Source organism: Gossypium raimondii, chromosome 8 (assembly GCF_025698545.1).
Source record: "Gossypium raimondii isolate GPD5lz chromosome 8, ASM2569854v1, whole genome shotgun sequence".
In the NCBI taxonomy this organism is placed as follows: Eukaryota; Viridiplantae; Streptophyta; class Magnoliopsida; order Malvales; family Malvaceae; genus Gossypium; species Gossypium raimondii.
In genome coordinates this window covers 55,489,020-55,514,363 of record NC_068572.1, presented here as the reverse complement: position 1 = coordinate 55,514,363, position 25,344 = coordinate 55,489,020, and the positions used below count along the sequence as shown (strand labels likewise).

General features: G+C 36.1%; 3 protein-coding genes across 4 annotated transcripts; 1 reads left to right on the top strand and 2 right to left on the bottom strand.

Annotated features, from left to right (window-relative positions):
• Positions 1–770: 770 nt before the first annotated feature.
• On the bottom strand, positions 771–3,985 carry LOC105792278 (pyruvate kinase isozyme A, chloroplastic). The gene is made up of 6 exons (XM_012620781.2): positions 3,365–3,985; positions 3,199–3,292; positions 2,728–2,921; positions 2,023–2,144; positions 1,477–1,955; positions 771–1,407 (listed from the first exon to the last, which is right to left on the bottom strand). Exons 1-6 carry the CDS (start codon positions 3,857–3,859, stop codon positions 1,106–1,108), a joined length of 1,686 nt encoding a protein of 561 aa, XP_012476235.1. The 5' UTR covers positions 3,860–3,985; the 3' UTR covers positions 771–1,105.
• A 1,876-nt stretch (positions 3,986–5,861) lies between these two features.
• Positions 5,862–6,720, bottom strand: LOC128043071 (uncharacterized mitochondrial protein AtMg00310-like). Its single transcript, XM_052634887.1, has 2 exons — positions 6,662–6,720; positions 5,862–6,543 (listed from the first exon to the last, which is right to left on the bottom strand). The coding sequence occupies exons 1-2, from the start codon at positions 6,718–6,720 to the stop codon at positions 5,862–5,864; spliced, it is 741 nt and encodes a 246-aa protein (XP_052490847.1).
• A 13,499-nt stretch (positions 6,721–20,219) lies between these two features.
• On the top strand, positions 20,220–22,113 carry LOC105792277 (histone H2A variant 1). 2 transcript variants are annotated; one of them, XM_012620779.2, is made up of 3 exons: positions 20,220–20,352; positions 20,518–20,641; positions 21,599–22,113. In XM_012620779.2, the coding sequence occupies exons 2-3, from the start codon at positions 20,528–20,530 to the stop codon at positions 21,893–21,895; spliced, it is 411 nt and encodes a 136-aa protein (XP_012476233.1). In that variant the 5' UTR covers positions 20,220–20,352; positions 20,518–20,527; the 3' UTR covers positions 21,896–22,113. The 2 variants fall into 2 exon arrangements, with proteins under 2 accessions (XP_012476233.1, XP_012476234.1); XM_012620780.2 differs by having other exon boundaries at positions 20,230–20,352; positions 20,528–20,641.
• Positions 22,114–25,344: the final 3,231 nt, after the last annotated feature.

Here is a 25,344-nt window from a genome sequence, read left to right as displayed (position 1 = left end):
GATGTATATACACATACATAGCGTCTTTAAATGCTGTTTTTAAGTTCTATTTACTACACTACAACTTCTAATTACTTTAGGTTTAGGTAATTGAAAGTTCTCTATTCGAGTTGGATTTTAAGTTGTTTTAAATTCGGGATTGTTTTGAATTTAAATTAGTTTTGTGTAAATAGTAAGATTAAATTTAGCGATTTTTTAAAAATTAAGACTAAATTGATAGAATGTATAAATATTGAAAGGTACAATTTGTTATTAGGTGTCAAACCTTAGATATCAACTTAACAACATGGTGACTAAAAAATTTAATTTCGATAACATTATTGACTAAATTGAAAAATTTTATAGTTGGGTGACCAAAACAGAAATAGTCTCATTATTGAGTGACTATTCTATTCATGTAGTTTATCTGAGAGATAAATGACCACGACATTCAATCGTTTCAAACTTAACAACATAGGGACTAAAAAAACAATTCAAATAGTTTAGTGATTAAATTGAAAATTTTCATAGTCGAATGATCAAAATAAAAACACAATAAAATTTTAATGGCTAATTAGATTATTTAGCTTTTAAAATATATAAATTTAATAGATATTTTAAAATCTATTAAGTTGAATAATTCAATTTTAGATTTCAAAACCGAAATGTTTTAATTGATTTTCTAAATTTACTAAAAACTAAAATTGATTAAATTATTTCTTTTCTGTTGATTTAATCGATTAGAACAGATTTTCTTGCCCTTGAATTCCCCATAACATTGCACTTAAGAGTTGTGGAAAACAAATAACAGAATAGTCGATATAAAAATACACACAAATGTCGTCTTTGCTATTTTTAACTCATACAACCATAACAAAGCTAAATCAATCAAATTCAATAGCACCAATAAAATTGTGTTCTACAAAAAGAACGAGCATTTGGGGTACTTCCTTCTTACAGGGTGAGAGTGATTTTTCACCATGTTGAATAGGGCAGTTCAAAGCAACCAAGGCATCTCAATAAATTCCTAATCAATAATGAATTTATACTATATATTGTCTACAATATAATATAAATTTAAGAAAATTGCATAAAACCAATCAAAACTAAAAGCATAATTTCCACTCTACGGAACCTTGATTGCTTGAATGGATTGCATAACATCGGAGACAACAATGATAAGGTCACCGGACTTGATCATCGCTCTTGCTTTAAGCAAGGAGAATGTTCGGTTTAGATTACTCTCCACGTCGTCCGAGAAATCGAGACGGAAAGGTATCAATCCCCATTTCAGGTTCAGACACCTTTGAATAGATGTCGAGGGTGCGAACGCAAAGATTGGACAGTCGGGTCGGTTTCGGGAAAGAAGTGATGCTGTCTGTCCAGTTTTTGTATAAACAAATATGGCATCCGCTTTGAGTTTGTTGGCTGAAAGTTGAAAACAAGTTAGAAATTTAATCGAGTATTAGCTCAGTTGGTAACGTTAAGACAACTCACCCATTCTTGAAGTTGTATTACATATTTCCTCGGAAATCTCATCGAGTTTGGACGATGAAACGATGCGAAGATCAGTTACATCCCAGTGTTTTTCCTCCCTTCTGCACTTTTCGATTCTCAAACTAACACTTCTTAGTACAGCTAATGCTTTCTCAGGGTATTGTCCCATAGCTGATTCACTAGAAAGCATTAAAGCATCTGCTTGTTGTCCTACTGCTTCGGAAACGTCGGCAACTTCAGCTCTTGTTGGTATAGGATATTCGATCATCGACTCAAGCAGCTGGGAAGCAACGATGACAGGCTTATTTAGTTGCCTGCATAGCTGAATCACCTCATGTTGAACCGACGGGACCTGTTCCAATGGTATTTGTGCACCTAGATCTCCCCTAGCTACCATAGTTCCGTCCGATACCTGAATTATCTCTTCCAAATTTTTCAGAGAATCGATACTCTCTATCTTGGCAATGATACCGATTTGGCTGGCAAAACCAAATCATTAGTACACATTACAGCTACATGAAGGTACATTGAAAGCAATCGATTTACCTTCCGGGCGATCGGTCGATTATATAACTCTTTAAAGTCTTAATAACTTCAGCAGACTTCACAAATGACACTGCAATGAAATCAACACCTTCTTCAATACCAAAATCAATATCCAGCCAATCCTGCAACAAACATAATCATTTGAACATTTTATATGAACTTTTTTTCAAAGCTCTACATATGCATGAAACCACTTTGTTCTTAAAGTATGTCGAGGGAGGCCAGACATGCTCTAAGAGAAGTATTTGAAATGTAGTTTGGGGAGTCAATTGATCCCTCAATGGTGGAGGTATTGTGCCCAGTGCGTTTATGCTCAATTTTATCCCCAGATTATATCTCTCGACTCCGCGAAGAACCCTCGACGAGTTCACAAAATGGAGCGTCTCACTCACCAAAGAAACATGAGCATTTAGTCTTGGTGGAATTCGAACCCTAGCTCAAGTGCTACCACTTTTACCCACTAATACTATATAAGGGCATGGATTCTAATTCATTAAGACTAAATGCTCACATTTTTTTGGTGTGTAAGGTGTTCCAATTCCATAAACTCGTCAAGGGTTCTTTATGGAATCAAGAGACAAAATCCGGAGATAAAATCAAATATAGACACCTCGAGCGTAATACCTCTACTATTGAAGGGTCCGTCGGTCCCCCAACGGCATTTCAAAAATTTCTCCCAGAATGAGTTTGACCAAAGTAGCAAACCTTGGAAGATATGGTCGGAAGCATGGCATTGCGCTCTCGAACTAGACTCCCGTTTCTCCAAAAAGTAAGATTAGCACGAGGCAATAACAACCCTGGATCAGTACACCGACAGATTACGTCCGGACCGATCTTCTCGATCACCACGAACGTCACCATTCCTCCATCAACAAGCAGCTCATCACCAACTTTCACATCTGTTATGTTTAATAAAAGAAAACCAAAGCATTGTAGTTTAGTTCTTCACATATTAAACAAAATTGTGGGGTGGATTTAAGCAGACAGTAGTGAAACTAAAGGACAATTTTAATACATTTCAAGTCCTACATTCGTGCTAGATCAAATTCCTAAACAAGAGTTAAAGCTCTCACAAAACCGCTTGTTCATCTACAAAGGTCAAATTCGAAACTTTGCTTAATGGGGATTAATACTAAATATTGGTTAATTCATTTGTAGAGCTTAGAAGAAATGTACCTTCAGCAAAGCCATCATAATTAACAGTAATGGTACGTTCTGGGCGTGATGGTTGATCAAATGCTCGCACAGTAAAAGTCCATATTTGGCCATCCTATGAAAAAACGATCAAATTGAATACAGAAACAAATTCCAAAGATAATTAAACCGGCTTAATTAATTTTACCTCGGCTTTGGTCGATTCGACGTCGTTTAGATCATCCATATGGATCTCACTACCTTCGGTATCCATCATAACCGCAACGGCAAACCCTTTCTCTTCATTCAATTGTCTCACCCGCCGGATCACATCCCGGTGCCACTCGCGGGTTCCGTGACACATATTCACACGCGCCACGTTCATTCCTCCGACGGCCAAAGCCTCAATCTCTTCGAACTCGCACGTGCGAGGCCCGATTGTGCAGACGATCTTGGTCTTACGGGTGCTCCTAAACCCATTCTCCTTCAGCTCCGCTTCCGTTACTCGGTCCACTTCCAAGCCCGCCGCCTCAATCATTACTCCCGGCGCCGCCACTCTCAGTGGTGAAACAACCTTAGAAAGTGCGACCGTCACTGGCTTTGGAACAGAGACATGAATGCGGGGTATCGTAACTGGAATTCTTGGGAACTCATTAGAATGCAATGGAGATAGAGAAATCGAACAACGGAAGGAACCAGACATGTTCGTCGACAAGGCAACGGAACGGATCCGGTCGGAATTTCTTTTCCCCGATGTTGTCGGGTGGTTTCAATAAGGGTATTTGGAAAGAGGAGAAAGTAAAATGAGCTACGAAAATGTCCAAATTTCTTCGACAGTGTCTTTGGACCGTCCATGAACTGTGGCGCGGGAAATATGTATCGGTAGATTCGCAGAAAGATTCGGAGGTTATTCGTTGACTAAATCTGTCAAAATTCAGTTTTGGTCCTTTTATTATGTCCAGATTTAGTATTTAGTTCTTATATTATAATTTAGCATAATTTGATTTTTCTATTTTTATAACATTAATTTCAAATAAATAACACAATAGTTAAATTTCAAACGTGATTTTTTCTTAAAAAAATATTTTTTCAATTATAATTATGCCAACATGATAAGTTAGAATCATGGTTATGAGTACCGTATCGATATTGATAAGTACATACTGTTCTAGTATTTTTTTTTTTGAAATTTCCAGATTGGGCTTTATTATGAAAATAAAAGTTATTGTTCAAAACTGAAATCAAACCAAATAAACAAAAATAAGATAAAAGAACCTAAAACCCAACACGGCCCAAATCAGATGGCCTTAACCAAAATAAAATCTAGATATTTATAATGAATGTTCTAGAATCGGTCATTAAAGCACCGACCCATTGCCCAATCGGAAGAAGCATGGGAAACCGTCTTGATCTTTTCATCATCTCCTTCATAATGACGATTTCATTTCCAAGGTAAGCCAAAAGAAATCATCGTTTCATTTTCTTGTTCAAAGCCTTTCATTCTTCATTTTTCTTCTCTGGAGACTTCTTCTTCACTTCTCCCATCCAATAGAGCTTGATCCATGGCATAATCTGAACTCCCTATCCGGTAAAACTCTTCTCCTCTTCTCAATGATTCATTGCTATGATATGAGCAAGACCATTTGCGGATCTAGGTATATCTTGAAATCGATGTTTTCAAGTCCATAGATTTCTGTTGAATGTCAAAATGTATACTCCCACCATAGATCTATCTTGACTCTTCAATTTACATTTTTGACTATTGTGAGGAGTCTCCTTCAAGGATCAAATGTCGCCATACCCTCCCGATTCCCATTTGAACGCCTTTCCGGCAGTAATTGCTTCAAGAAGAAAGGCGATGGAATACCAAAATGAATCTCGAGTATGAAAAAGAATAGTACCATTCAATCTCCGCCACAATACCCACACCGATCGATTCTTTCCTTTATCGTATGCGCCATCAAAGTTGATCTTCATGAAACTTTCCGTGGTGGCGACCATCTCTTTTCTCTAAGGCACGATTCGGATCTCTCTTCTCAAGACTATCAATTTCTTTGATGTAACCGATTATAAGATTTGCAACTTCCGTCCCTTTCTAATTTTACCTTCATGTATTCTTTTGTTTCGTCGCCCCATATTGCCCAGTGCACAACAAAATACGCGACTTTGATCAAGGTTGAGTCGCTCTATTGCCCGGGTAATCCACTGTACAAAATCTTCACAATGATTCCTTAAAATGCCTTTGAAACGATAATGATCTCCATACCTCCCTTGTAACATGACAAGAATGAAATAAGTGGTTCATTGTTTCACTTCTTCTCTACATCGGGACAGCTCGGATTTACTACTAACTTCCGATGTTGAAGATTCACCTTTGTAGGCGATAATTCCAAGATAGCTTCCATATTGTAACCTTAATTTTATTTGGTAGATTCGGGCACCATAATTTTTATAAAAATTCCATAGATGGTCCGTAAAGCATAAGCTCTAGGATTGTCATCAATTTTTGTAATAGTTGATAGGCACTTGACCGTAAACTCACCCGACCGTTCGCCTCCCGGATAAGAAAATCATCATGCGGTGTTTGTGCGGAGGATTACGAGGATTCTAGTGCGTCGTCTTCCGTGAAGGTACTAGTAATCAACTCTTTTTCCAACTTCGGTATTATTATCAATCAACTCGCCAACTTTAACATCACGCAAAAATTAATATCGATGATAATCTAAAATTAATGAATCTGGAATCCAAGCATCGCTTATGCAAATATTAGTACCCGTCCCCACCCTCCAACAATGCCCTTTTTTCAATAAGTCCTTTGCTGCCCAAATACTTTTCCATACATACGAACTAGAATTTCCTAACCTAGAATTTAAGAAATTATCATCCGAAAAATACTTAGCTTTAAACACTTTCGTTACGAGCGCATTCTGATTATTCATAATCCTCCACCCTTGCTTAGCCAATAGAGCTACATTGAACTGTGCCATATTCCGGAAGCCCATACCACCCTCTTCTTTAGGCCTACACATAAATTCCCATTGACACCAATGAATTCCTTTCTTTCCTTTCCCTTTCTGCCACCAAAATCTAGCAACTAAATTGTCAAACTCATCACAAAGCGATTTTGGTAATAGAAAACATGTCATAGCATAAGTAGGAATTGCCTGAAGAACTGATTTAATAAAAACCTCTCTACCCCCTTGAGATAAGAAGCGAGTACTCCAATTATCAATTCTTTGCTTTATTCTGTCTTTGAGATTCTGAAACGATTCTTTTTTCTTCCGGCCTATAATATTTGGCAATCCAAGATATTTTTCCATATTGTTCGAAAATCTTATTCCTATATCAGCTGATAACCTGCCTTTATCCCCCTCCTTCAAATTCGAACTAAAAAAGATCATTGATTTATTAAAGTTAACGCATTGACCAAAGCAACTCTCGTATTCTTTCAAAATAGCTTTGAAGTTCCTTGCACTACTTTCTGTGGCTTCACCAAACAAAATACAATCGTCTGCGAATAACAAGTGCGATATTATCGGGCCTCTTCTGCTGGCTCTCACCCATTTAATCAATCCCTCTTTTGTAGCATTCCTGATTAACGACGATAAACCTTCACTGCAAATAAGAAATAGAAAAAGGGCTAAGTGGGTCACCCTGTCTAAGTCCTCTGGTTGGTTCAAAGACTCTACCATTCCTCCCGTTCGTAGTAACAACATAAGAGACTGTAGAAATACATCTCATTATAAGTACCACCCATTCCTTCGCAAAACCCATCCGTATCATAACTTCCTTCAAGAAAGCCCATTCCACCCTATCGTAGGCTTTACTCATGTCAAGCTTAATTGCCATAAAACCTTTCTTCCCCTTACGTTTTTTCCGAAGAGTATGCAGAATTTCATAAGCTATCAAAATATTGTCCGAAATTAGCCTACCTGGGACAAATGCACTTTGAGCACTATCAATGCATCTCCCGATGACTTCTTGAAAACGATTGGCAATGGCTTGAAAATGATTGGCAATGGCTTTAGCAATAATTTTATAAAGAACTGTGCATAAACTAATTGGTCTAAAATCTGCAAGGTTTGTAGGATTGGACTTCTTCGGAATAAGGGTAATCTTAGTTACATTTAACTCTTCCACGTCTTTTCCATTATTTAAAACTTCTAAACAGAAATTCCCAATATCTTCGCCCACTATATCCCAGTATTTTTGAAAGAATAGAGCCGGGAAGCCATCATAACCTGGAGCTTTTGTTGAACCCATTCCCTTCACTGCAATATAAATCTCCTCTAACATAAATTTTTTCAATAGGGTTGCATTAATATCCGAAGAGATGCAATTCTGAATACCTGTTAGAAGATGAGAAGGATCTCCAACACTTGTAGTCGAGAAAAGCTTTTGAAAATACTGCGTCGCCAACTCATTAATTTCAAACTCCTCAGTAATTCCTCTCCCATCATCACTATCAAGCCTGCTAATTATATTAATTATTCTCCGCATTGATGCATATTGATGAAAAAATGTTGTATTTTTATCCCCCAACTTTAGCCAATTAGCTCGTGCTCTCTGTTCCCAATACATCTCCTCCTTCTCGATTTCCATGCTCAAATGAATTCTTTTATCAATTATCTGGTTCATAACATCTTCATCAGGTTCCTTCTTCATTAAGTCTTCAAGCTCTTTTGTAGTTCTTTCTGTCATTCCCTTCCATTGCCTTCTAATAGATTTAGCCCATTTCGATAAGCTAATCTGCAAGTTCTCAAGATTTTCCAAAACCGATCCATTTTGTGACTTCCAGGCTTCCCGAATTTCTTTCTCTATTGACTCCTCTATAGTCCACCAGGCTTCAACTTTAAAACTTGGAACTGTCTTGAAACTTTTTAAATTAATTGTGCTTATTAACAAAGGACAATGATCCGAAAGGGTGGACGTCAGATGATTAATATTGCCCGTTGGAAATAACTCCATCCATTTTTTGTTTGCAACACCTCTATCCAATCTTTCCCGTATATTCGTCTCTGGTAAATTCTCTCTCTCCCATGTATACCATACTCCTGAATATCCCAAGTCTAAAAGGTGACATTCTTGTAGAGTTTCCCGAAACGCTGCCATCTTTCTTTCCTCCCTCGATTGACCTCCCTTTTTTTTAAAAGAATAAGCTATTTCATTGAAATTTCCACTCACTAACCAATGATACTCTTGCTCCTGTCCCAAGATCTTTAATAAATCTCATGAAGCATTTTTATCTTGTGAGTAGGGAGAGCCATAGAACCCTGTGAATCTCCAATCGCCATGAGCACCTTCTCCTTTAACCAGCACATCAATATGACTTATTGACAAAGATCTAAGATGAATCTGAACCTCCTCTCGCCATGCTAAACAAATACCACCCCGCGTACCAGCAGCTCCTACTTCAAGTCCATTCATGAAACCACACCTTCTTCTAATTGCTTCCATACGTTTTCCACTTACTTTAGTCTCCATTAAGAAGACAAATTGAGGATTATTTTACTTCAGTAAAAACCGAAGCTTCCTTACTGCCCGTGGACTCCCCAATCCACGGACATTCCAACATATGATTTTCATTGTGCCCGGTCGGCTTGCCCATTGGCAGCCGCCGATCCTGTCTGGTTGGAAAATTCCATTTGTAAATTGATTTCATCCTTCGAAGTTAGATCCTGTTCAGCACGTTTTGTCATTTTTAGATTCTCTTCCCGAATCTCCTTTACCCCATCTTCATCTTGCACTAATTCTGCCAATTTCCTTTTTTGCAATTTACAATCATCCTCATGGTTCTCCTTCCCTCCCACTATTTCCTGGCTAAAACTGGATTATTGACAGTACCATCTACATTACCTCCTTCATTGATACCTGCTTCCTTGTGTAATTCAAGATCTGCAGCAGCTGATGCCAAACAAGAACTATCCTAGATCCTTCTCACTAAACCACTACTTTGCTCCATGTACTGATATTCTTCCTGGTTCTTTGTAATGCCTCCAACATAAGAGCATTGTGATTGTGATTTTTTCAATAAAGCATTAAACTTTAAACTCTCCCTTCCCACTAACGTTGATTCTGCTTTTAATGCTAAAGAAAAAGGAGGATCCACTTTAATTCTGTTTTTCTCTACAGGAGTAAATTTCGAGCAATCGTGGATGCCATGCCCTAGCTTGCCACATCCAAAACAGTAAGTCGGCAACTTTTCATACTTAAATGGGATCCAAGATTTATTCCCATTCCCTATTGTGACAAAAATACCCCTTCGAAGAGGTTTCTGAACATTTAACAGCACTCTAAGCCAACAAAATTCACCAAGAATTTTAGATCTGATTACCCCTCCAAAAGTGACTCCTATAGCATGCAAAAGATCTTTTTTATCAAACTCTAGTAGACACGGCCCAATTTTAATCCAAAACGGTGATGAGACAAGCCGAATTTGATCTCTTAACATTGATTTATTCAACTGATCGAACAGGATTAATTGCTTCCTAAACAACCATGGTTGGCCTTCCAAAACAGTCTCTAAATCCTCTTCCAATTCAAACACAATCAAAAAGAGATTTTGTCCAGCAACTTGAATCACAAATTTCTTCCTTGTCTTCCAAATACTCCTCATCTGTGCTTTGAAACTATCTTGATTGTAAGGTTTCTTTGTCCATACAGAACATATCAAAGAGAAATTGCCACTTGGTTCCACCATCAAACTTTTAACCGAAAGTTGAATAAGCTCTTCTGTTAATAAGGCGATCTCATCTCCCCCAAACCTATCGTTACCACCGCTCTCCATTATCCCAAGCCGCAGCAGCCACTGTTTTCGCTAAGATACCAAGGATAGCACTATTGGTTTCTAGGGTTTATACTGTTCTAGTATTAAACTAATACAAAATTAATCTTATATGTATATTGACTCATATGGCTGGTTTAAGATTTTAATATTTTAAATTTTTATTTTGTTAGTTTTTATTTTTTATAATCATTAAAAATTTATATATTTGCATATAAAGTTATAGAAAAATAATTTAAAAACATTGTAAAACTCAAAACAAGTATATTAAAACAAATCGATGTTAGTAGGAAACATTGGTTAGAAAGGATTTTTTAATCTATATTAATATTTTAATCAAAATAATTAATAATATTACTTATTTGGCTTAATGGCAAGTTGAGGCCTTGAAATTTTAAGCCCCACTTTATGTAAATGTGTGGATTTTCTTAATTATAGTCTCTTAATTAATTCAAATTGAGTTTAAATTAAATTAAATTAAATGAATTAAATACTAAATTTAAGCAGAATATAGGGACCAAAATAATAAATTCACCACTATCTTGCTGGCTTTTTTTTTTAAAACAAAGGTGGCTTTTTTTTAAGGCATATATTTGTATTCCACTTTCAACGTCATAGATAAAAAGAATAATGGTGGGTTTGAATGGGCGGTAGGATACGTTTAATTTACTTTTTATCTCATGTTACATTATCATTATAATATCTAATCTTAACATTATCGCTGTTTTTATACTAACTGTAGTTAAACGCATCATTCATCTAAACCCACTTTAAGACCAATTTTAGTTCCATGGATAAAAAAGAAATGGAAAAAAAGTTGGAAGGTAGATGTATCTCTCTTTATTCCTTTCATTCTTTTATTAATGCCTTGTAGGTGATTTAATATATTTTAAATTTGTAATTTATAACTTTATTTAATTAATACAATGAAAAAAACGATAAAAATAAAAAAGGCCAAGAGAAATACCCAAAAAAGAACAATTTTCTTGGGGCAAAATACCATAAAAAACCCTTTTTTTAAATTTACTGAAATGGGCACGATATTTTATTATTTACCGGAATGACTCTTTTTCCCCGAAAGCACGTCCACGTCAGCGCGATGTCAGGGGACGTGGCAGAAAATCGCGTCCCTGAGGGCGCGCTTTGCTTACGTGGAGGGAAATCGCTCCCTCAAGGGCGCGTTTTGTTGCCACGTAAGCGCTCCCTTGGGGACACGTTTTGCTCGCATGTGAACAGTAACAATGACTACTTTTTTGACCGTTAGTGACCCCCCCAACGGTAAAAAAAACAACTATAAAACCCCCCACCTTCATTTTTTTTCACAACAAAATCCTTTCTCTCAATTTCTCTCTAATATTTTCTCAAATTCCTCTCAAATTTCTATTTAAAAGAGCTTCAAATTTTTAATTATTTTTAAAATAGTTTTATTTTTTTGAATATTTTTAATTCGTAAAAATTTGTACCAATTTAGCAATGGCCGGGGAATTGATTCGTCTTGATGACAAGCATATATCCGTGGAACAAATGAAAATGGTAAGTGTTAAATTTAATTTTTAAATATTATTTAAGATTTTTTTATTTATGCAATTTTAAATAATTATTATTTTATTATTTGTTATAAAAGTCTGTAGATCGGATATTGTAATGTTATATCCGCAATATGCATGGTCCTCCATCACCGTTGGTAAAGAATTACCTGCGGGAGGCGGGTTTTTGGCACGTGGCGACGGTAGGCCGGGGATGCAAGTTGGGCTCGAAACTCATCAGTGCGTTGATTGACAGGTGGAGACCTGAGATGCACACATTCCATCTTCCATGTGGAGAGTGCACTTTCACTTTGGAAGATGTCAATTTGCAATTAGTGTTGCCAGTGGACGGGTACGCAATCACCGGGTCTATTCAATCTGGTGATTGGGGAGCGATATGCTACGAGCTGTTGGGCGCTATTCCGGAGAATATTAACGGAGGTCGAATCGAGATGGGCTGGTTACGAGACACATTCCCAGATCTGGATGATGATTCAACCGAAATAGAAAGAATCTGATATGCTCGGGCATACATTCTTCAGATAATTGGAGGTTATCTGATGCCGGACTTGTCACGGAACCTCGTGCATCTAAGATGGCTGCTGAAACTCGTTAATTTTGAGCAACTGGTGAATTTAGCTGGGGTCTGCCGTGTTGGCAACATTGTACCGGGAGATGTGCGGGGCGACGCAATAGAATAAAGTGAAAATCAGAGGTTGCTTGTCACTACTGCAGTCATAGGCACAGTTTCGCTTTCCATTTTTACGTCCTCAAGTGGACCAACCATATACATTCCACTTATAACGAGGTAAATTTTATGTTTGATTTTACAATTATTACGTAGATTTAAAATATAATCGAATGATAATAAATTATTTAATTAGGTGGAACCATCCGGCAAGTTATGCTTGATTACCAACGGTCAGAAGCACAAGTAAATATTAAATAAAATAGATATTTTCATAATGAGATAGTCGATTGGTATTTAGTATTTAGTACATAACTAATATTTCCATCATGATCATATAGTTTGAATGGACACCATACGAGGATCCGGCAATTCGGGCAGTAATTCCGGATGAGTACTTCCAAAATCGAAACAGTTGGCATGTGAAAGTCCCATTGGTCAACTTTGCGATTGTGGCGATGCACCAGTCGGACAGAGTATTACGGGAATTTGGATTCCGACAACCGATTCCCGTGGCACTTGAGGTGTTGGATGATCATCACAAAATCGACCTATGGCAATTGCATACGGATTGGCCGAGATTCTGGTCACACTACATCCAAATGTGAGAAGATCGGTATGACTATATACCTACTTGGGAGCCGATCATCGTTCCAGAGTTAGTGTCCGTGCCAGAATACATGCCATGATTTAGGATCCATGGGAAGCCGTATTTACTCTCGCCAGAGGAGAGGCAGCGATAATTGCGTGTCCAGAGGGAATGACATGACCTTTAAATCTAAGAAGAAGGGACGACGACGCAGGCCCACCAACGAGGCCCAGAAATTCACTCGGCCCATCATCAGCGCCCATAACTTCATCAGGCCTAGCAACAGCACCGACATAGTCACCCGACCCAGTAGTTCAACTGACGATACCCACGGTACAACCTTTTCAGATGATGCTAGGTGTGTATCCTAGCCCTTTTATGTATCCTAACCCTTATATATTTCTTTTTTTTAGTCCCATGGCAGGTTGGAGTCAATGGCCCGGTTCATCTCCATTTTTTATTACGCCGAGTGGACCGCCGATGTATAGGCTATCGTCGCAGGAGGGATCGCAAGAGGGGCCGTCGAGGAGCTCTTCTTTTTACCAAACCCTATCACCGTATAAGTTTCAAACACCTTCGCCGTTGGTGATACAAACACCTCCATATTCACTATTCTATCAATGTGGCTCATCGTCCCAACACCGACAACCAGATCTCCTACTGGATGAACCATAATCCCCGCCGGAGCTACCACAACCCCCGCCGAAAGCTGGATAAAGAAGGAATCCAGCGCGTAATCGTCTACGACTGCCATGTGGCACTGAATCTGGCAGGCACGGAGATTGATTTTTATTTTAATATATTTGTACAAAATAGTTTATATTAATGTAATAAAATACAAAATAGTTTATTTTGAATATTTTGATATTATTTGATGTAATAAAATACAAAATAGTTTATTTTGAATATTTTGATATTATTTCATTTAATAAAATACAAAATAGTTAATATTCTTAATAATAGAAATTCTTTTAAATAAGGCAATATGTTGAACACTTGGCATATTATTTCATTTAATAAAATACAAAATAGTTTTGAATAAAGTGATTCTAATTTACTTTAATATTTTTAATGAAATAGATTTAAAATAAAATAAGTAAATATTTTGAATATTTGTACCAATTTTTTATTTCAAAAAAATATAAATAATACAAAGTTGTTTACAATGACGTTCAACTATTGCGATTTGGGCATGATCGGCTTGTATGGCCTGGATTCCTACACCATCCGCACAATTTCTGTTGACTGGCTGTTTCTCGGATATCTATATTGTTACGTATTCTAGTCGAGAAAGGTCGACCCTTTGGTTTGCGACGCAATTCTCTATCCGGTAACAACTTAAAATGAGTAAGCGATACGGGCGGCCACTTACGTTCATCTGGGACCGGTGGGAAAACGTGTCTCCAGACGTTGTACATGTTTTCTAATTTGTACACTTCGTCGACATAGCTCATCGGATCTAGACAGAGATTCTGACAAGCTGCAATTACATGAGCGCATGGATAACGAAGTGCATCAAACATCCCACAATCGCAAGTCCTATTTCGCAAGTGTACACAATATTGCCCGCCAATAACACCTTGGTGTGGTCTGTTAAACTCTGTCACGTGAAACTTTAAGTTGTCTCGATCGTGACACACTGTGTGCATGGTGTTCGCCCGCGCCTTGGCCTATTAATTTCTTACACTACCTTACTGCACCATACATGGCCTCATTGCATCTGGCCTGCATAACTCGCTGCTCGCTTTGGAAATAGCACCGCCAAATGAAAATATGTCTCTCGCACAACCGATGTTATCGGTAGATGGCGCGTTCCTTTTAGAACAGAATTTATGCATTCAGCCAGGTTTGAGGTCATATGACCATATCGTAGGCCGCCGTCGTATGCTTGTGCCCACAGTTCGAAACGTATGTTACAAAGGTAGTCCGTGCCTTCGCCATTAATTGAACGCAAAACTGCCAACATCTCGTGAAAACGGTCTTTATTTATTTCATACCCTACCAATATAAGTTCATAGCGAATATTACATACCACTTTTTCATTTACAATAAATTCAAAATGACAAACGAAATAACACAGATAGAGACTAAATACCCATGTTGGTCACTAGTCATCATTTGCTATTAGATGGATACTGCCTGTAATAGTTGGAAGCAACGTGCCTTAGGCAATATCGATAGTGTGTGCGCTATCATAAGCTTCCCTGTTGATCAAATGCAGCTAGTATACCGGTGCCTCGATCTGAAATAATACAGATATCAGGTTGGGGGCACACATGCCTTCTTAACCTAGATTAAAAAAATCCCGGTCATCAGATGACTCTCCCGGTGTTATTGCAAACGCAATTGGAAGAATTCTCCCATCGTCATCCTGTGCCACAGTAAGTAATAGCCGATAAGTATACCTACCAAACATAAAGGTACCGTTATTGATGCTATGTTGTTTCAAAGCACCAATAAAACTATCATTGTTGGAAAACTGATTACCAATTTCAAATTCACCCGAATCCAGCCCCGAACTTGTACGATCATGCAACCGGTGTGGTAAATCTGGAAACTCCAATGCATCATCTGCAGACAGATCAATATTATGCATGTGGGCTGGAGGTGAGTTGCTCTGAATCGTGGATTTTCTTCATTATCTAAACTCCTTTCAGCATCTTCAGGTTCTGTTAGAATAGGCTCCGGTTAAAAAACTAAGCCAACTTCTGCACCATCGGCCCGGGCTCTCGAGGTGGATCCACATCGGAGTCATCTTCTAACCCACAATCATCTGTAACGTACGAGGTCCCCTCACCGGTGGACGTCGTAGGGAGTACATCATCCCTTCTTCTGGGTATTTCATAACGTCCTCAATTGGATGTAGATTGCCAACCACTAGAACTTGATGCCGTTCCCTAGTACGTATTTCCATCATCAAACATTGAGCTACCGACGTACATTTCCCATCCACCGACAGAGTGTCTTACAGGGGATGCGCATTCCACACTGCTACCAAATATGGGCTATTCCGTGTTTTGTAACCCGCTAACTGAGTGTCGACCATGGGTCCTATATACCTCTCGAACACCAGCCGCAAGTACATCATTTGGCGATGTAAATTGTACATATAACTCAATATAAAGTGCTCCACTAGCAAGATGAGTCTGCACCATTGCCTCAAAGCTACGAGCACCTTTTATGTTGAACGAGTCATATGTCACCAGATCAACAGAAGAACAAAATCGATACGTAATATACAAAACTTTCATTGGCGTCGTTCTGAAAATTTTACGCCTAATTCTTTTACGAAGTTCTGTCAAATCTATGTTCTGGTTAAAAACCAGTAGCACTGTATTCTCCGATAAAAAAATAACACCGTTCTCAGTGTGGCAAACCTCACCATTAGGGGTGAGCATTCGATCGAATCGAATCGAATCGAAAATTTTCGAGTTAATCGAGTTTTCGAATCTCATTTTATCATCCTAACTTTATTTGAAGTTTTCTCGAATCGAGTCGAGTGAGATGGAATTCGAATCGAATCGAATCGAATATATTTGTTCGAGTTAAATTTTAAAAAATAATTTTGGGTCCTTGTAACCATTATCACCCATCGTAATAAAATTTGTCCACCTTAATCAAAATTTTTATTAACTTTCATCACTTCATAATTTATTTATTAATTTTTATATCTTGATTAGCTTCTTTGCTTGCTTAGTTGTTTCAATTATCTTGATTCTTGTCACTATGTATTTTAGAATTAAAAATATATTAAATGTAAAAATATGATTTTTAATAAAAGTTATTTTAAAATAAAATGTGAAATTGATACAATTATAAAATTTTAACACGAATATTTTATGGCATAATTAATAATTCAATTTTAATATAAATATTCAATATGACTAAACAATTCAATAATATAAATAATATAAAATGTGAAATTTAATTTAATAATATAAATAGTAGATATAAATAAAATTATTACTATTTATATTTAGTGATTTTTTTTTTGGATATTTTGATTTTTTATTTGGGAGTAAAGGGTGAGAAGTAAAAGTTTAGGGGAAAAATAAAAAGTTTTGGGGAATAAAAGTTTGAGGGAAAGTAAATAGGGGGAGTAAAATTTTGGAGGGAAAACATTAAAAAAAATTTGGAGGGGGGAGGGTTTGGGATAGATGGGAGGTGGGATGGGAAGGGAATAAAAGTTTTAGGAGAAAAGTGGGAGGGAGTAAAAATTTTGGGGGAAAATAAAAGGTTTTGAGTGTTTTGGGGAGTAAAATTTTGAGAAAAAATAAATGGGAGAGTAAAATTTTGGTGGGAAATGGATTTTGGGTAGATTGGGGGGTTGGGAGGGGAGGGGAGTAAAAGTTTTGGGAGGAAAGTGGGAAGGAATAAAAGTTTTGAGGGAAAAGTAAAAAGGTTTGGGAGTTCGGGGTAAAAATGTAAAATATTATAGTTTGATATTCGAATTATTCGAGTTATTCGAATTCGAAAACTCAACTCGATTCGAACTCGAAAATCGAAAAAAAAAATTTGAGTTGATTCGAATAACTCGAATAACTCGAATAACTCGATTCGTTTAACTCGAAATTCAATTTTTTTTTCGATTTTTTCGAGTCGAATCGAGTTCTGCTCACCCTTACTCACCATCATAGTAAATAGCAGCACTAATACGTTCACTCATCTTTAATTTATAACCTTCTTAGCCTCTCTAAATTGTTTTTGTTGTAACTTATGCAATCTGAGAACATTTTTTGCCTCATTTATAACCTCAGCCCAAATATGCTACTGTAGCAAAAAACGCGTCCACGTGGGAGAGATTTCAGAAATTTTTCTGATAAAGCATCTTGTTTGAAGCGTTTTTATACTATTTGCTCAGAAGCGTCAACTCGAAATTATTTTTTCAGGACCTACTGTAGCAAAAGCGCGTCCACGTAGGAGCGATTTCAGAAATTCTTCTGATAAAGCATCCTGCTTCAAGCGTTTTTTATACTATTTGCTCAGAAGCGTCAACTCGAAATTATTTTTTTAGGACCTACTGTAGTAAAAGCGCGTCCACGTGGGAGCGATTTTAAAAATTCTTCTGATAAAGCATCTTGCTTGAAGCATTTTTTATACTATTTGCTCAGAAACGTCAACTCAAAATTATTTTTTCAGGACCTACTGTAGTAAAAGCGCGTCCACGTGGTAGCGATTTCCTTAATAAATTTTTAATTTAATTATTCACGTAAACTTAAATCCTAATTTAATTGATTTTTTTCTTAAAAACCCATAAACATGAAACCTAATCCAATTTTGAAAAAATTATAATTAATTTAATTAAAAAACCCTAAACCCTAATCCCTTATTTGTTTAATTTTTTCTCCAAAACCCTAAAAATCCTAAAAACCCTAACCCTAACCCTAGAAACCCAAAACCTAACATGGGAGAAACGGGCAAAACGTGTCCCCAAGGGAGCGCTTACGTGGCAACAAAACGTGCTCTTGAGGGAGTGATTTCCGTCCACGTAAGCAAAGCGCGCCCTCAGGGACGCGATTTTCTGCCACGTCCCTTGACATCGCGCTGACGTGGACGCGCTTTCGGGGAAAAGGGTCATTCCGGTAAATAATAAAATACCGGGCCCATTTCGATAAATTTAAAAAAAAAAGACTTTTAATGGTGTTTTGCCCATTTTCTTGTATAAAATAAAACCCCAAAAACCATGCACCATTATTTTTTTTTGTATTATTATTTTTTAAAAAGATTAAGAACCAAAGCTCAGATTATAAATAGACAAAATAAGTATACAAATCTAATCATTATAAAGGACAACAATTATATAGGGAAAGATGTTTTCTATAAGTCAAGCCATTGTAAATAAATATACAATACTATACTGCAATTATATATAAAATTATAATTCATGTCGACAGTATATAGTTTAGAATTGATGGACAGTTGATTATATCATACGATAATTCAAAGAGATTTCCATATTGAATTTTAAATAGAAGTAAACACTCAAGTATCCATTAGTTTTTCTTTGCTATTCTTGCTCATAGGAACTAATCATCTTTTTTAATCTTTGTTCCTCCAAAATTTTCTCCTTTCCAATTAGGTTTTGTTAGGAATGTTAAAATCTAGTGGTGGTGGAATATTTCGAGACTCTAATACTTTTTGCTATTGAAAGCATGGTAAAGATTGTTGGTGGTCTTTGGGAAGCATGTGCTCTGGTAGAAAAAGATACGGATGACATAGTAGCTTGCTAGCACTCCACCTTTTGTTTGGATAAATAGTAAAACATTACCTCAAGAAACTCTTTTCTAGCTTCGACATGTCTTTCGGGATGTTGGGTGATTCTCCCCTCAATAGCTTGTCTGTTAAATCATCTCGATCGTGAGTGTCCCATGGCAATATTCCCGTAATCATTTCAACCACGATGCAACCTAACGACCATTTATTCAATGCACCATTAACTTTCTCGACAATCGATTCAGGAGACATGTATTACCTTGTACATTGAAACCCAAACCTTGTATCTTTTACCCCTTGTTGTTTAGCTAACCTGAATTTAGAGTAGGTAACCTGGCACAATGTTGAGGAGGGAGATTTAGAATATTACCTGGTTGTAGATCAGAGTGAATAAATCCTTTCTCATGAACGCCTAAAAGCCCTTCCAACATCATTTGTGTATAACAGTTAACATAAATGAGATATTATTTGTTTAGTGTAGATAATTTTTTTTTTTTTGTAATTTTCTTAAACTAAAATAATTGATTAGTAAGGATTAGAGTTAGGGTGAGTTTGGACGGACAGTACATTTACCTGCGATTAGTGTAAAAATAGCGGTGACGATGGAATTAGATACTATAGCGTGAGACAAAAAAATAAGCTAAATACACCGCACCGCACCCCATCACCCATCTAAACTCACCCTTAGTGTTAGAGTTTCTTACCATTTGGATTAGGATACGGTTACTTTTAAGACGGTTTAAATTTTTTATTATATTATAATGTAATTAAATTTATGATAAAATTATTTATAGCTCCTCCTAATAAATTAATATTTTAAACCATAAAAATAAAAGGGAAATGGAGGTGGATTAACGTCCAAGTGATATTGGTATTCTCTGTTCCTCGTGCTCATGCTATCTCAACATCCATCCAATGCCATTACCGTGGAAGGAGAGATGTCTACAATGTAGTGTGTTTTGGGAGTTGATCTTGGTGAATTTCTTCTTAATCCTTTGTTGTTGTTTCTATTGAAAAAAAGGTGAATACATAAATATTGTTTGTTACTAATGGAAAAAGCCATTATTTCTCCACCATATCATCGGCCACGGCTGAAGCTTTGCAGATGGGACATGTAATCTTCATTGATAGCCATTTCTTGATACAGGGGAGCATGGCTATTGAGTCATAACCGCGGAATTTATGGGGTCACACTTATGGCATGGAATTCAAGTAAAAGAAAGGGTATTTACGTAATAATGCAAAAATTTTGAATAGCGGAATTAAAGAATTTTCCCGCCCAACATAACCGCCATCTCGAATTTAATATCCAAACAGATCAGAATGAAATAGAAAACCCTATCACTTCCCAAATAAACTCAGAAATCTTCGCTTTCGAGCTTCCTATTTCTCTCAGGTCTCTCGTAACAACATTTTTTTTTCTTCTTTTGTAATTTAAATATTCCGATTTTTTTTTTAAATATTGAACATAGCTCTGATTAGCGTTTAGCAGGTTCGTGATTTTACTAATTACAGGTCGTATTATTTTAGTACTGATTCAGAGTTATTTTTTACTGCTAAGGTGAACGAAGATGGCAGGAAAAGGCGGAAAGGGGCTTTTGGCGACGAAAACAACCGCAGCTAACAAGGACAAGGATAAGGACAAGAAGCGCCCGGTTTCTCGTTCATCTCGTGCCGGTATTCAGGTATTTCTCAAATCAATATTATTTTCTTGGTTTTCAAGAGGTGTTCGTCATTAATTTTATCAATCTTTTGTCGATTTGTTAGGCTCAAGTTTCTTCCATACATGAATATGATAGATCTTTGGAGAATTTTCTGATAATAATATAAAATTCTTTTTCCGTTCCCTTTGTTAGTAAAGTACATGCTAAAGAAATGATATTCAAAGTTTAAAGTGCTTACGGTTAAGGATCGAGATGTTTAGGCTCAAGTTTTTCCATACATGAAAATGATAGATCTTTGGAAAATTTCCTGATAATAATAGAAATAGTTTTTCTGTTCCCTTTGTTAGTAAGCATATGCTAAAGAAATGATACTGAAAATTTTAAGTACTTAAGGTTTATGATCGAGGTACTTACAAATTGTTCGTCAATTTTTTTTCCACGTCGAAAGACTGTTTCTTTAGAACTATCGTTAAAAGATCGAAATATAGCAGTGAATCAGTTTTTAGAAAATGCTGGGATTTAATCTTTTTTTTCTGTTAAATCTACAACATTATCCCTAGGCATTGTTGTTTCCCAGGTCTTGAGTTAGCTATATATACTTACTGTCAAATTATGGTTTTAGGATCTCTATTATACTCAAATTTGGAATCTATCTTTGTCTTTAATTTAACTTAATTTGATCTAGTACTTTTATAATGTCATTAGTTAATTTGTTAATTATTTGGGTCTAATATAAAAGATCCATGTCAATATGATGAGTTAGAAGAGATATCTTAAGAAAAAATGTATCAGTATGTTAACAGAAATAGTTAATAGTACTAGTTGTTTACCAATTAATAGCATTCTAGGAAGTAGAAGCATTAAATCCTAAATTTGAGCATAGTAAGGACCAAAATCATAATTTGATCATATATTTATCACTTTAAAAGACCCTTAAACTTCTTCTTTTTTTTTTCTCCTTGATATATATATTATTAGTTCCCGGTGGGTCGTATCCACCGTCAGCTCAAGTCTAGGGCTTCAGCACATGGGAGAGTTGGGGCAACAGCTGCTGTTTACTTGGCCTCTATCCTCGAGTACTTGACTGCCGAAGTTCTTGAGTTGGCTGGAAATGCAAGCAAGGATCTGAAAGTGAAGAGGATCACTCCAAGGCACCTGCAATTGGCTATTAGAGGGGATGAAGAACTTGACACCCTTATCAAAGGTACCATTGCTGGAGGTGGTGTCATACCCCACATTCACAAGTCCCTAATCAACAAAACCACCAAGGATTGACTGCTTTTGTCTGATTCTTAACTATTTGAGGTATTTTTATCTGTTCCTTGTCTTTTATATCTATGTGGTGTTAGTCTGTAGGATTTTTGTTTTGGACTTTGGGATCTTTGTTTATTGTAGGAATGATGTTTGTTGGATAGATTTAACAGTTGTTTCTCTTAATGTTTTGTATGTACTTCTTTGGAATGTTTAACCATGCAAACATTTCTTAAGATTCATATGATCATATATGAATATAGTAACATGAATGTAGTTAGTTTAAGGTTTCCTAGGTGTAAGAAGCTTTCGAAAGAATTAGTTATTTCAAAAGGTTTAGTATTTGATATATTGTCAGTTTAATTCCACAAGCAAAGTTTAAATATTATCATTTTAAAAAATTACTGTACACTTTAAACTTTGCTTATGGAATTTAAATGTTTTACTGATAATGTATTAAATAATTATCTGTATACTTACATTGAAAAGGAAATAGAGGGGGAAGAAAACACAATCATGTTGTTTAGAAGCTCGTATCTGCAGAACATGCATCAGAGTGGGTGATATTTTATGTTTTAGTCTATCGTATTTAAGATAACAATCATGTTATGTAACACAATCATGTAACATTTCTTCGCAACACCCTTCAGCATCATTGTGAAATAATAGGGTTAAACAGTCCAGTGGCGGTTGACAAATTCCGAGTGGATTGAGACATTACTTCCCATTTTTGCAAGTGCATTCGCACAACGATTACCATCCCTAAACGTGTTTTGAATTCTGTGTTTCTCAAATTAGGAAATGAGGGTCTTGCATTCTAGAATTAACATTTGCAGCAATGGATTAGTGATGACAGTATTCTTGATGAACAACAAAAGTAGCATCAAGCTCCATAAAGATTTTATCTATATTAAGCTCTCTAGCTAAATGAAGGCCATCCTTGAGTGCCCATAGCAGTAGGGATGTGTCTATAAATTCCCGCAACCCATTCCCTTTATTATCCCTGAGTTGGACATATCTTGGCATTAAAAGGTAGAGAATCAGGCATAGGCAACCTGGTGAGTCGGGCGGCCTTTCTAATCCCATGATGTTTTTTATACGACTCATTTGTTCAATCAGAATCGATCCAACATTAGAGGTAAAAAAGCAACTTGTTTGAAACCAGAACATACGATACCGATAGAAGCAAGAGTTAAACTGATTACACCATCTATTTTTGGTTTGATTGATATATCTTGTTTAATTAAATAAATCATAAAAATTGTAAAAATAAAAATATTTAACAAATAGAAGAAATTGATTCAATGTCAATTGATTTTACTTTTTTAATTGGATTGAAACTTGAATTAATTTTGTCTAATTAATTCGACTAACCATTTGATCTAATTCAAACAACTTTGGATAGAGAATATCGTAATTACAATGGACGTAGTGGATTAGGTCTAGTGTCCATGGTAAGCAGCAACCTGAGGGAAACAAAAAGAAAGGCAGATACTAATCTCGATCAAACTAACAGATGAATGAGCTAATAAATTAGAACGAGAAAACCCCAGGTAACACGGCTATCTCGATACGTAATTTAACAGAAAGAGTTTTTTTTTTTTTTTTTTTTTTTAAATTCCGTGTACTATTTAGTAAAAATAAGGCTAAAAGAGTTATTTTACTTGTTTTATATCAACCAAATCAATCATCATAATGGCAAAATTAACGGGGAGATCATGATTTTAAATAAAAAATAGTACAAGGTTTCAATGATTCAAACATAAAGTATAGGAAGTAAATTTTATATTTTAGAAGAGTATAACCTGACATTGATAACATTTTAATTTGCATGACTTTTTGTGTTTAATTCGGTTAATTTTTGAATTAATTCCCGCTGAATTAGTGTTTTTATATTTTAATCTTGTCAAGGATGCAATTGGGATGTTATGAGTCAAAAACAATCAGAAAAAAGACCAAATTGAAACACAGTCAATAAAGTGAGGCAGAATAAAAAATGTGAAAAAAGCCAAGGACTCATCAAATTCTTTTGACTTTGTAAAAGCCAAAATTAGAAAAAAAAATCTTATTTTTTTTATTTTTATGTTGAAGTGGTTAAAGCCAAAATTAGAAAATACCATGTATATAAATAGGGCTTTAATGTACTTAGGAAAGACACATTTAATTTTACATTTTGATTTTCATTTGGAATTAAAGAGGAATTATACTTTTTCTTCCAATTTGGCCGTGAGCATTCTGTTACTTCCATTTCCATTTCTTTGTTGTTTCAAAATTCGTTTAATTGTCTTTCAAGTCCTTTCCTTCCCCAATTTCCTCCATTATCATCAAATCACCTTTCATAACCTACAAAGCATGATTAAATCCATGCTTCACTAAATTCCATCTTAGCTTTAGGCTGGTGTTCTTTTCGGTCGGGAATCGTGAGATACATATCCATAATAAAAATTCTCCCAATCGGTATTCATATTTTTCCTAAGTATCGGGGTTGACAACTCATCCCTTAAAGTTAACTCGATTTCAAGTCAAAAGTGCACGTTGGGTTGGAGTCGTGTTTGCTGACAGTTGGAGGAACGAGTCGGCTGTGCTGTATTCAGATCTCCGAGAACAAATTAAGGAAGAAGTGATCGAGTTTAAACAACCTACGTGGTTGAGGCCGTTAATTTGAGTTGGATTCTTCATAGAACAAGGCTGCCAGAATCTTAAATTGGGAACACATGTATCTCGGTTAGATAATCAGTAAGGGTTGGTTTGCAGGTCGTATTGGGACCAACTACGAGAGGAAGAATTGGTGGTTAGGACGTTGTTAATTGCTATAACCAGCTTATTGTTTGGAGGAGAAAATTAATTTTCAAGGATCGATTCAAAAATCTGAAATCCACCGAGTCTAGGGCTAAGGCTTATTATCTTTGATTACAAAATTCGAATTTAATTTCCAAATTAATTTCTAATTTATTTAATTAATTATTTATATTGTTTCAATTATTTAATTTCTAAACATTTCAAAACTCCCCTGATTTGTTTATTTATTTTCTTTACAGGCCCGTTTGGAGTTATGCGCATGACTTTTGCCACAACAAAAATTTTGATCACAAGTTAAACGCGGAAGTTGATTATAACATCCAATCCCTATGGACTCGACCCTACTACCACTCTTTACTACTATTTATAGTTATTTTTGTAGGAATTATTTTTGGTAGTTTCGACGCCCATCAAATTTTGGCGCTGTTACCAGGGATTGGAGATATTTTCCTAATTTTTGTTTGTTTACCTTATGACTAGATCAGAACCGAGAACTTTAGATTTTGAAACAGAAATTGAGAAATTGGCCCGACAACTACGAAAAAAAGCCATTCAACGGGTAAATGACCAAATTCTGAATTCGAAACCATATTTTACACCGAGGAAATTTTTTCGTTTGACAAACCAGATGAGATGGTCGAACAAACTATATGCCAACTTGCAATGGCACCGGA

Excerpts from the sequence above, each read along its gene's own strand:
- LOC105792278 (XM_012620781.2), bottom strand. The coding sequence starts at position 3,859 with ATGTCTGGTTCCTTCCGTTGTTCGATTTCTCTATCTCCATTGCATTCT. Across the intron at positions 2,922-3,198 it reads TTATGATGGCTTTGCTGAAG|ATGTGAAAGTTGGTGATGAG; the intron begins GTACATTTCTTC and ends TAAACATAACAG. Across the intron at positions 2,145-2,727 it reads TTCCGACCATATCTTCCAAG|GATTGGCTGGATATTGATTT; the intron begins GTTTGCTACTTT and ends TGTTTGTTGCAG.
- LOC128043071 (XM_052634887.1), bottom strand. The coding sequence starts at position 6,720 with ATGGGTGAGAGCCAGCAGAAGAGGCCCGATAATATCGCACTTGTTATT. Across the intron at positions 6,544-6,661 it reads CTTGTTATTCGCAGACGATT|TTCGAATTTGAAGGAGGGGG; the intron begins GTATTTTGTTTG and ends GATCTTTTTTAG.
- LOC105792277 (XM_012620779.2), top strand. The coding sequence starts at position 20,528 with ATGGCAGGAAAAGGCGGAAAGGGGCTTTTGGCGACGAAAACAACCGCA. Across the intron at positions 20,642-21,598 it reads CATCTCGTGCCGGTATTCAG|TTCCCGGTGGGTCGTATCCA; the intron begins GTATTTCTCAAA and ends ATATATTATTAG.